A 13,005-nucleotide genomic window follows, 5' to 3' on the forward strand; every position below is an offset into this window, starting at 1 on the left:
GACTGTATGTATGTAGATTATTCATTCCTACAGGGATTGCCTTACATGGGTTCTGAATTAGGACACAATTTGTGAATTTAAATGCATTGGTGCTCTCATGTAAGACTAATTGGCATAAAAGGTGGGGGTAAATGAGGATAAAACTAACTGAAATAATTTTGTTCTAATGTGTAACATAATGAACTATTTTGGTAAAATGAGGAAGTAAGTGGGTAAAGGTTAAGCTAAGAACTAACCAGGTCAGATAAAAATGTAGGATGTTTATATAAGGGTAATTTTTTAAAGTTTTTCTGAGCATTCTATTATTTTATCTGACAATTTATTGAACAAATAGAGACATTAGCAGGATCATTCAGTATTGGCTTACTCTCAGGAAAGCAAGAAATACTTTAATTTTCTCTTGAGAATCTGTAATTTTTGCAGTAAAAATAAATGTTCCAGAAAAGAATGAAAACAATTGAGTATCTTCTCAATTTGTCATGCAGTTCCCACTAGGCCGCCAAATAATATGGGAAAGCACTCAAAAGGTCAAGCCAACATTAACAGCTTGTGGTTCCTACTACTTTTGACATTCTATTAATCATTATGCTAATGTTAGAGAAATATATATGTGATGAAAGAGTAAAATACTCATGATTCTTCTAACTTCATATTTTCTAATCAAATTCTTTGGCTCCTAAGGAAGTAATTAAGATGCTCATTCACCTAACGTAAATTAATGAGGTAGATAATTGACTGTTTTTTCCTAGACGGAAAGTAGCATAGGTTCTTCCCCATAATGCTGAAACAAATCTAGATATTACATAGTTTACCTTAAATTGTGCATGTTTTGAGGGGGAAAACATTTAACATGAATTCTTTGGAAGTTTGACTTTCAGCAGGAATTGTCATTAAAATAATGAAGACAAAACAATAAAATCAAACTAAAAAACTTTTCAGCGACATCCTGTCTCTCCCTACTCACCTACTCCCTTGTTTCCAAATCCATATTTGAAATGGAGTTACTCCAATCATACAGATGGATGCAAAGATTTGTATGAAAACAGACTAAACTTTCTGCAAACTTTCTAGCTCAGAAGTAAAGCAAAGAACCAATGAAAAAGCCAGTCACGCTTCTCTGGGGTAGCCGGCACAGAAATACATCAAACAGAGATTTGGCTGGGGATTAGGAGGTTCGAGGGTCTCTCTTTCTCCTGAATTATGCCTATTAATCACAGTATCAAGGAAACTGGATATACCATGACAGAAATAAAAAGTCCACTTTTTCTAAATAAGGTAGTAGTATTACTAGAAACACATCTTACTGAGAATTCTTGGTAATTATTATCTAACTTGAGAAAGTTTAACCTTTTTCTAAGGGGAAAATATAAAAATGCTGGATATGATGACTGCCATCCATAATCACTGAAAAGATTTTAGGACTTCATAATAATTTGGGGCAGTTTCCTTGTTAAAAAAGATAATTACAGGCCTTAGATTAAAAAAGAAAACTAGCATTGTTTATAAATAAATTAGATCTATTTTTCTTGAGTTGTTGGTAAATATCAAGTTTTCAGATACAGTATACAATTCCAAGGGTTGTGAACTCTAACTATAGTTACTGACAGAGAAAGTTTTTCATTGTTTTAGAGCTGTTTTGAAGTTTTTTTATTTTCTGAAGGCTTTTTCATTTTTACAGAACTGCCAACTATTCAATATTTCAAATATATATAAAATTACAGACTGTAGTATCAGAATAGTATTAGAAATATCTACGTATAAAATTTACTTACATAAATATGTGTACATGTATCAATTTATTTATATACACATCATCTAGATATTATTGCTAGATTGCCTTCAAATCTACCTTTTTTTTTCTCTTTAAGGATATATATACATAGTCACATCTACAATTAAAGCTCTAACTTCCTGTCCGTATAGCCACTCCCTCCCTGAGCTGTCCTGAAGTTGGTATGTGTCTTTCCTCCTGAATATACATCTAAGATATGTATATATGCATCTATAACATGTAAACACTATTGTTTTCATAAAAGCTTCAGAGAATACTTTCCTAACATTTCACATATTTTTTCATAAATAGTATAATATAAATATCGTTTTGTAACTTTTTATACAATTTTATACCTTTATACAATTTTATACTTTTTATGCCTCTTAACACTTATTAATGTTCATACCTATAAATCTAGTGCATTGAACTGTTGTATAGCAGTCCATTTTTATGAACAAATTAAATGTATGTTACTCATTCTACTAAAGGAGAGTTGTTTCCATTCTGTCACTGTTTCACACTATAACAAATATTCCCATACGTGTCTATATATGCATATGCACAACGGTTTTTCCTGAGTAGATGTCTAGAGGGGAGCATTGCTGGGTCAGAGTTATGTATATCTTCAAATTTACTAGCCACTGCCACAATGTTCTCCAAAAGGATTATACTATTTTATATTCTCACCAGCAATGTATGGGAGTTTCCATTTCTTTCAATTATCAGACTGTAAAATTGTTGCCAATCTCTGAATGTGAAATGAAATGATGCATTTTCTTTGAATTGAGCACACAGCAATAAATAATATATAATATGCCACTTCGTCCATACTAAGCTCTTATATTTAATGGAATAAAATGTAGAATATCTTCATCATTTAAGGGGAGAGGGCTTCTTTAAAAAAAAAAAAAACAAAACAAAACTTCAAAAGCACCGTAACCTTGTTCATCGCAGTATTCCTAGATCCTCTTATAGAGCTTAGCACATAGTAGGTACTTAATAAATGGTTGTTTAATGAATAAAACAGGATAAAACGAATGAACAAACGAATGAGTCATGAGTGCTAAGCCCAGAAAAGGTAGTTAGGTTAAACTTAGCAGATGAAAGGAAATCATTGAAGGTTCTGCATAGGAGAGACATGATAGAGCTGCTCTTGAAGAAGACTAGCATGGTAGCAATGGGCAGGGTGGAAGAAATTGGAATAAATGAGATCAACAGCAACAGTCCACACATGAGCTCTTCTAGTAGGCCTACAACGAGGTGGTGAAGGTGAAAGAAGAGCATTGTGAATGCAGCTACAAAAGAAGAATGATGAGATTTGGCAAATGGATGTGAAATGTGAGAAAAAGGAGAAAGTAAATAATGATTTCACTGTTCTGAGATCATGGTGCTGCTAAAGAGAGAAATGATGAAGAATTACTCTTTTGGATAGAACACAAATGCATATTTGAATATGCTGAATTCCAGGTTAGATATTTATTGAACACTATCTTTAGGCACTGAAGATAATATCAAGTATGAAAGACATGACCATTACTATCACAGAGCTTGTAAAGAGGCAATTATAATAGTATGAAAAAGCAATGATGGACCATAGCATAGGTGCTATGGAAGTGGTAAGTTTGCCAGGGAAAAGTATGCTACATAAGGGGAAGAATAGATCTAACAGAATCATTTAAAAATGGAAATTGATCTCAAATATCAAGTATCAATGGAATCAAGTGGGTAGAGGAAACAGAAATGAAAAGAAAACCAATTATTCTGTTTTTGTTGTTTTCTCCCCATATTTTATACTCTCTTTTGTCCAGGATAGTCAAGGTACATATAAGTTTTTTAAGAGTACAGATTTTGAATTCCCAACCACAAATAGAAAGCAATCAACAAATACTCATTGAGTTCACATGATGAATGTGAATTACTATGAAATATATAAACTGGCCAGTTTGATTTTTAGTACATTGTTCACAATCAACTTTAAAATATGACAGACTTTTTTGGTTTATTATTTAATCCCATTTGTAATTAGTAAGTTACAAATCTCTCCATTAAAAGAACATTTTCCCAAAAACAGAGCAGAAAAAACTTTTTCAAAAAGTGGTACTTTGCTGGTCAAATTCCCTCTGAAATAATTCCAGTCGTTCAGATAGTTTTTTTGGGTGGGGGGTGGTGGTGTTATTTGGGGACATACCATCATACGTTCCACTTTCTAACAATGCTCCACTCTCTTCCAGTGCTTTGAACTGTTCAACGGAAATGAAATTATAATCCACTCCTGGTACTTCCCCATCCCTGGGGGCCCTTGTAGTGCCTAAGAAAAAAGAAAAAAAAAAAGTAGGTTGTAAACTACTTTCAAACTTCCAAAATATTCAAAGTAATAGAATATTTCATCTATAGAGAACACTTTAGAGATACGTCATTCCCCTGCCCCAACTTTATTAAGGTAAAATTCACAGATAAAATTGTATACATTTATAGCATACAACATGTTTTGATATATGTGCACCCCTGGCGAAAGATAGACTTATTTTAAAGTAGTTATCCTACGTATTTTTTTCATCTCTAGCATAAATGTAAACATTCTACTTACTAGAGTGATGAAAGACAAAAAAATAATAATTTTTATAAGTCATTTTAATGAACTTTATTTTTAAAACTTGGACAAACACTGGTTATAAAGTTACTTTATAAGTGAATAAAATAAGATAGGTATTCACTTAATAAAAATTAAGATAGGTATTCACATATGGCTTCTTAGCTTTTATTTTCTTCAAGTAATTTAAAAAAATTAAGTAAGTAAATTGTTTCATAAAATTAACTGCAGTAACAGATCACTAAATGCTAAAGTACAAACTTTCTTTCAGCTTCAAGGTACAAATTCAGGTTATGGCAGCATTGCTACATTTTACTAAACAAGAGTCACTTTTATGAAATGTCATTTCAAACACTACGTAATACAAAGAGATCCAGGATTCTCACTGGGAATAGAGTCTGGGATTTGGCTGCAAGTCTAGGACAAGGACACTTTCCTTCTTAAACCTGTTTCTCCACTTAGGCCCCTATTCAGTAATAGCACTCCAGGTAGGAAATCTGAGAGTCAGTCGTCTTGGGCTCCTCCCTCTACTCCACATCCAGTCACCAAATCTACCTCATAAGTATCTCTAAATACTTCTTTTCATTCCCATAATCACTGAATTCATATCATTATCTAGGACCTGTATTGTTGGTACTCCCAGGTCAACCTTTACCTCTTCCCAGCTACACTCCTAGTACCCCGCCAAACTGCAGTCAGTGACTTTCTAAAACACAGTCTGAGGAAACAAAGAAAATCTCTCTAAACCCATCAATGGCTTCCCATGATCCTTGGTATAAAATCCAGATTCTATAACAACACATTTTACAAAGCCTTCCTCTTAAAAAAAAAAAAAGTAAATTCAATGATTAAAATTATAATCTGTAATTATCTATGACAGATGGAAAAAATATGATGACAATATTTTGCACCTCTTAAGAGGTGGGGCCTGTTGCCTCATCCCTTGAATTTGGACTGGATTGAAGATATGCTGTGATTAATCTAATGTGAAGGCTGTGATGCTGTCCAAGTTTAGGGATCTAGACTTCCATCTTCACCCTCTTGGAACGCTCCTGCTACCATGCAAGGAAGTCCAGGCTAGACTACCGAATGATAAGAGAGCCCAAGCCAACAAAAAGCAGCAAGGCCCCAGACACATGAATTAGACCATCTTAACCCCTCCAGCTCCAGTTGAGCTGTCAATGACTACAGCCACATGAATGGTCCCAACTGAGCCCAACTCATGAAATCATGAGAAATACACACCACTATTTTAAGTCACTAAGTTTTGGAGTAGTATGTTATACAGCAAAGGCTAACTGAGATATCCAAATAAACTCTACTATAAAATATAATGACTAAAAAACAATTTAAAAAGCAAGCCATATTATAGATAATACTATAAAAACAGCACTGATCCAAGGGGCAGGAGGAACTCTGTTTTGGTCTGGGATTATTATTAATGGCACAATTTAGATCAAGTAGTTAATCTCTTTTGGCTTTCTCTTTCTGCAAAGTGGCGTTGAGCAGGATGTTGTCCATGATTCTTTTCACTGACAGATATGAATGTTATGTGTAATTCTACCATATATTTCTAAGACTAGAAAATAGTTTTAATGTTAATTCTCTTTACAAAGTATTGTAAATTTTAACTCCCCCCACAAAACCATACAACCCAATACACATAAAGTTATCTTCCTTCCTTTACCCCACTGCTTTTGGCATTCCATAAAATTTATCTTTATATTCTCCTAATACTATATATTTTATATAAAGCTTTCTACATCCCCACTCACCCCCAGTTCTCACCACAGTTCTCCTTTGTACACAAAAATTCTTCCAGGAAGAGGAGGAGTTCTTTGGAGCCATACAGTCTCCAATTCTCCTCTCACCGTCTCTTGAGCCTATTCAAATACCATCTTTTCCCCAACCATTCACTGAGACAAAGTGCTCTTTCAACAACAGTCTCCACTCTGCTGAACTCAATGGCCAAGTCTTACCCTCATCTTAATTGACCTATGAATAACATTTGACATAACTCATTTACCCTTTCTGTTTAGTTATAAGCAAATCAACCCAAGCAAAGAAACAGAACATTACCAGGACCTCAAAAACCTTCTTGGGTGTCTCTGATGATAAATCTCTCCTCAAAAGTGACTATCATCTTGACATCTGTGATGATGATTTCCTTTCCTTTTTGATGATTGTACCAACTAAATAGTGCATTTTAAAGGAACATAGCTTAGTTTTGCCACTTTTGCAACCTCATATGAATGGAATCACATAACATGCATCCTCTTCTGTCCACACCAATACTTATCATGAGGCTTTTAAACTTTATCCAATATCCTGGGTGTGTAAAGTCACCTGTGTATTTAATATGCAATTGCTTTATGAGATTAAACATTCTTTTTAATACATTTAGAAGCCATATAGATTTCCTCTGTTGTGAAGTGGTTATTCAAGTCTTTCCCCATTTCTCTGTTGGGTTTATGTCTTTAAAATTGATTTGTGGGAGCTGGCAAGATGCCCAAATAGGAACAGCTCTGGTCTGCAGCTCCCAGTGAGACTAACACAGAAGGTGGGTGATTTCTGCATTTCCAACTGAGGTACCCAGTTCATCTCATTAGGACTAGTTAGACAGTGGGTGCAGCCCATGGAGGGTGAGCAGAAGCAGGGTGGGGCATTGCCTCACCCAGGAAGCACAAGGAGCCTGGGAACTCCCTCCCCTAGCCAAGGGAAGCCATGGGGGACTGTGCTATCTGGCCCAAATATTACGCTTTTCCCATGTTTTTGCAACCCGCAGACCAGGAGATTCCCTCGTGTGCCTACACCAACAGGGTCCTGGCTTTCAAGTACAAAACTAGGTGGCTATTTGGGCAGACACTGAGCTAGCTGCAGGAGTTTTTTTTTGTACCCCAGTGAGACAGAACTGTTCAATTCCCCACAAAGGGGGCTGAAGCCAGGGAGCCAAGTGGTCTTGGTCAGTGGGTCCCACTCCCACAGAGCCCAGCAAGCTAGGAACCACTGGCTTGAAATTCTCACTGCCGGCACAGCAGTCTGAAGTTGACCTGGAATGATCGAGCTTGGTGAGGGGAGGGGCATCCACCATTGCAGAGACTTGAGTAGGTGGATTTTCCCCTCAGAGTGTTAAGGAAGCCGCCAGGAAGTTTGGACTGTGCAGAACTCACTGCAGCACAGCAAAGCGGCTGTGGCCAGACTGCCTCTCTGGATTCCTCCTCACTGGGCAGGGCATCTCTGAAAGAAAGGCAGCAGCCCCAGTCAGGGGCTTATAGATAAAACTCCCATCTCCCTGGGACAGAGCACCTGGGGAAAGGGGCAGCTATGGGCACAGCTTCAGCAGACTTAAATGTTCCTGCCTGCCGGCTCTGAAGACAGCAGCAGATCTCCTAGCACAGTGCTCGAGCTCTGCTATGGGACAGACTGCCTCCTCAAGTGGGTCCCTGACCCCCGTGCCTCCTGACTGGGAGACACCTCCCAGCAGGGGTCAACAGACACCTCATACAGGAGAGCTCTGGCTGGCATCAGACAGGTGCCCTTCTGGGACAAAGTTTCCCGAGGAAGGAGCAGGCAGCAATCTTTGCTGTTCCGCAGCCTCTGCTGGTGATACCCAGGCAAACAGGGTCTGGAGTGGACCTCTAGCAAACTCCAGCAGACCTGCAGAAGAGGGGCCTGACTATTAGAAGGAAAAGTAACAGAAAGCAATAACATCAACATTAACCAAAAGGATGCTCACACAAAAACCCCATCCAAAGGCCATCAGCATTGAAGATCAAAGGTAGATAAATCCACAAAGATACGGAAAAACCAGCACAAAAATGCTGAAAATTCCAAAAACCAGAATGCTGCTTCTCCTCCAAATGATCACAACTCCTCTCTGACAAGGGCACAAAACTGGACAGAGAATGAGTTTGATGAATTGAGAGAAGTAAGCTTCAGGAGGTGGGTAATAACAAACTCCTCTGAGACAAAGGGGCATGTTCTAACCCAATGCAAGGAAGCTAAGAACCTTGATAAAAGGTTACAGGAACTGCTAACTAGAATAACCAGTTTAGAGAAAAACATAAATGACCTGATGGAGTTAAAAAACACAGCATGAGAACTTTGTGAAGCATACACCAAGTATCAATAGCCAAATTGATCAAGTGGAAGAAAGGATATCAGAGATTGAAGATCAACTGAATGAAATAAAGCTTAAAGACAAAATCAGAGAAAAAAGAATGAAAAGGAACAAAGCTTCCAAGAAATATAAGACTATGTGAAAAGGCCAAACCTATGATTGATTGGTGTACCTGAAAGTGACAGGGAGAATGGGACCAAGTTGGAATACACACTTCAGGATATTATCCAGGAGAACTTCCCCAACCTGGCAAGACAGGCCAACATTCAGATTCAGGAAAAACAGAGACCACCACTAAGATATTCCTGGGGACCCAGCACTTTGGGAGGCCGAGACGGGTGGATCACAAGGTCAGGAGATCGAGACCATCCTGGCTAACACAGTGAAACCCCGTCTCTACTAAAAAATACAAAAAACTAGCCGGGTGAGCTGGCGGGCGCCTGTGGTCCCAGCTACTCGGGAGGCTGAGGCAGGAGAATGGCGTGAACCCGGGAGGCGGAGCTTGCAGTGAGCTGAGATCAGGCCACTGCACTCCAGCCTGGGCGACAGAGCGAGACTCCGTCTCAAAAAAAAAAAAAAAAAAAAAAAGATATTCCTGGGGAAAAGCAATCACAAGACACAAGATCGTCAGATTCTCCAAGGTTGAAACAAAGGAAAAAATGTTAAGGGCAGCCAAAGAGAAAGGTCAGATTACTTACAAAGGGAAGCCCATCAGACTCACAGCGGATCTCTCTGCAGAAACCCTACAAGCCAGAAGAGGGTGGGGGGCCAATATTCAACATTCTTAAAGAAAAGGATTTTCAACCCAGAATTTCAAATCTATCCAAACTAAGCTTCATAAGCGAGGGAGAAATAAAATCCTTTACAGACAAGCAAATGCTGAGGGATTCTGTCACCAACAAACCTGCCTTACTCCTGAAGGAAGCACTAAATATGGAAAGGAAAAACTGGTACCAGCCACTGCAAAGACATACCAAAATATAAAGACCAACAACCCTATGAAGAAACTGCATCAACTAATGTGCAAAATAACCAGCTAGCATCAGGAGGACAGGATACAATTAATACATAACAATATTAACCTTAAATGTAAATGGGCTGAATGCCCCAATTGAAAGACACAGACTAGCAAATTGGATAAAAGAGTCAAGACTTTTTGGTATGCTGTATTCAGGAGACCCATCTCATGTGCAAAGAAACACATGGGCTCAAAATAAAGGGATGGAGGAATATTTACCAAGCAAATGGAAAGCCCCCCGCCTCACCCCAAAAAAAGCAGGGGTTGCAATCCTAGTCTCTGATAAAACAGACTTAAAACCAACAAAGATCGAAAGAGACAAAGAAGGGCATTACATAATGGTAAAGGGATCAACGCAACAAGAGCTAACTATCCCAAATATACATGCACCCCAACACAGGAGCACCCAGATTCATAAAGCAAGTTCTTAGAGACCTACAAATAGACTTAGATTCCCACACAATAATACTGGGAGACTTTAACACCCCACTGTCAATATTAGGCAGATCAATGAGACAGAAAATTAACAAGGATATTCAGGACTTGAACTCAGCTCTGGACCAAGTAGACCTAATAGACATCTACTGAACCCTTCCCCCCAAATCAACAGAATATACATTCTTCTTGGTGCCACATAGCACTTATTCTAAAATCAACCACATAATTGGAAGTAAAACACTCCTCAGCAAATGCAAAAGAATGGAAATCATAACAAACATTCTCTTGGACCACAGTGCAATCAAATTAAAACTCAGGATTAAGAAACTCACCCAAAACCGCACAACTACTTGGAAACTCAACAACTTCCTCCCGAATGACTACTGGGTAAATAACAAAATTAAGGAAGAAATAAATAAGTTCTTTGAAACCAATGAGAACAAAGATACAATGCACCAGAATCTCTGGGACACAGCTAAAGCAGTGTTTAGATGGAAGCTTATAGCACTGAATGCCCACATCAAAAAATGGGAAAGATCTAAAATAGACACCCTAATATCACAATTAAAAGAACTAGAGAAGCAACAGCAAACAAATTCAAAAGTTAACAGAAAAGGGCCGGGCGTGGTGGTTCACGCCTATAATCCCAGCACTTTGGGAGGTCAATGGGGGCGGGTCACGAGGTCAGGAAATTGAGACCATCCTGGCTTATGTGGTGAAACTCCATCTCTACTAAAAATACAAAAAATTAGCCGGGCGTGGTGGCGGGCGCCTGTAGTCCCAGCTACTTGGGAGGCTGAGGCAGGAGAATGGCATGAACCCAGGAGGCAGAGCTTGCAGTGAGCCGAGATCATGCCACTGCACTCCAGCCTGGGTGACAGAGCAAGACTCTGGATCAAAAAAAAATAAAAAAAAAGCTAGCAGAACAGAAGAAATAACCAAGATCAAAGCAGAACTGAAGATTATAGAGATATGAAATACCCTCCAAAAAATCAATGAATCCAGGAGCTGTTTTTTTGAAAAAGACTAACAAAACAGACCACTAGCCAGAATAAAAAAGAAAAAAAGAGAGAAGAATCAAATAAACACAATAAAAATGATAAAGGTAATATCACCACTGATCCCACAGAAATACAAACTACCATTAGATAATACTATAAACACCTCTATACAAAAAAAAAAAAACTAAAAAATCTAGAAGAAATGGATAAATTCCTGGACACATACACCCTCCCAAGACTAAACCAGGAAGAAGTCGAATTCCTGAATAGATCAATAACAAGTTCTGAAATTGAGGGAGTAATTAATAGCCTACCAACCAAAAAAAGCCCAGTATCAGAGGGATTTACAGCTGAATTCTACCAGAGGTACAAAGAGGAGCTGCTACCATTCCTTTTGAAACTATTCCAAACAACAGAAAAAGAGGGACTCCTCCCTAACTCATTTTATGAGGCCAGCATCATCCTGATACTAAAACCTGGCAGAGACACAACAACAACAAAAAAGTTTCAGGCCAATATCCCTGATGAACATTGATGTGAAAATCCTCAATAAAATACTGGCAAACTGAATCCAGCAGCACATCGAAAAGCTTATCCACCACGATCCAGTTGGCTTCATCCCTGGGATGCAACGCTGGTTCAACATACGCAAATCAATAAATGTAATCCATCACATAAACAGAACCAATGACAAAAACCACATGATTATCTCAACAGATGCAGAAAAGGCCTTCAATAAAATTCAACACACCTTCATGCTAAAAACTCTCAATAAACTGGGCACTGATGGAACGTATCTCAAAATATTAAGAGTTATTTATGATAAACCCACAGCCAATATCATACTGAATGGGCAAAAACTGGAAGCATTCCCTTTGAAAACTGGCACAAGACAAGGATGCCCTCTCTCACCACTTCTATTCAATATAGTATTGGAAGTTCTGGCCAGGGCAATCAGGCAAGAGAAAGAAATAAAGGGTATTCAAACAGGAAGAGAGGAAGTCAATTTGTCTCTGTTTGCAGATGACATGGTTGTATATTTAGAAAACCCCATCTTCTCAGCCCAAAAACTCCTTAAACTGATAAGCAACTTCAGCAGTCTCAGGATATAAAATCAATGTGCAAAAATCACAAGCATTCCTATACACCAACGATAGGCAAACAGAGAGCCAAATCATGAGTGAACTCCCATGTACAATTGCTACAAAGAGAATAAAATACCCAGGAATCCAACTTACAAGGGACATGAAGGACCTCTTCAAAGAGAACTACAAATCACTGCTCAAGGAAATACGAGAGGACACAAACAAATGGAAAAACATTCCATGCTCATGAATAGGAATAATCAATATCATCAAAATGGCCATACTCCCCAAAGTAATTTACAGATTAAATGCTATCCCCATCAAACTACCAATAACTTTCTTCACATAACTAGAAAAAACTACTATAAATTTCACATGGAATCAAAAAAGACCCCATATAGCCAAGACAATCCTAAGCAAAAGGAACAAAGCTGGAGGCGTCACATCACCTGACTTCAAACTATATTACAAGGGTACAGTAACCAAAACAATATGGTACTGGTACCAAAATTGATATATAGAACAATGGAATAGAACAGAGGCCTCAGACATGACACCACACATCTATAACCATCTCATCTTCAACCAACCTGACAAAAACAAGCAATGGGGAAAGGATTCCCTATTTAATAAACGGTGTTGTGAAAACTGGCTAGCCATATGCAGAAAGCTGAAACTGGACCCCTTCCTTACACCTTATACAAAAATTAATTCAAGATGGATTAAAGACTTAAACGTAACACCTAAAACCATAAAAACCCTAGAAGAAAACCTAGGCAATACCATTCAGGACGTAGGCATGGGCAAAGACTTCATGACTAAAACACCAAAAGCAATAGCAACAAAAGCCAAAATTGACAAATGGGATCTAATTAAACTAAAGAGCTTCTGTACAGCAAAAGAAACTATCATCAGAGTAAATAGGCAACCTATAGAATGGGAGAAAATTTTTGCAATCTATCCATCTGACAAAGGTCTG

General features: G+C 38.1%; 1 protein-coding gene across 3 annotated transcripts in view; it reads right to left on the minus strand.

The window, feature by feature from the left end:
* The window catches only part of LOC105479169 (membrane associated guanylate kinase, WW and PDZ domain containing 3), a 298,113-nt gene that overhangs the window by 92,070 nt on the left and 193,038 nt on the right, over positions 1-13,005 (minus strand). For all 3 annotated transcript variants that reach the window (XM_011737023.3, XM_071090681.1, XM_011737024.3), the window contains exon 3: positions 3,963-4,082. In XM_011737023.3, the coding sequence (XP_011735325.2) occupies positions 3,963-4,082 (120 nt within the window). The remainder of the gene's footprint in view (positions 1-3,962; positions 4,083-13,005) is intronic.

Source organism: Macaca nemestrina, chromosome 1 (genome assembly GCF_043159975.1).
Source record: "Macaca nemestrina isolate mMacNem1 chromosome 1, mMacNem.hap1, whole genome shotgun sequence".
NCBI lineage: Eukaryota > Metazoa > Chordata > Mammalia > Primates > Cercopithecidae > Macaca > Macaca nemestrina.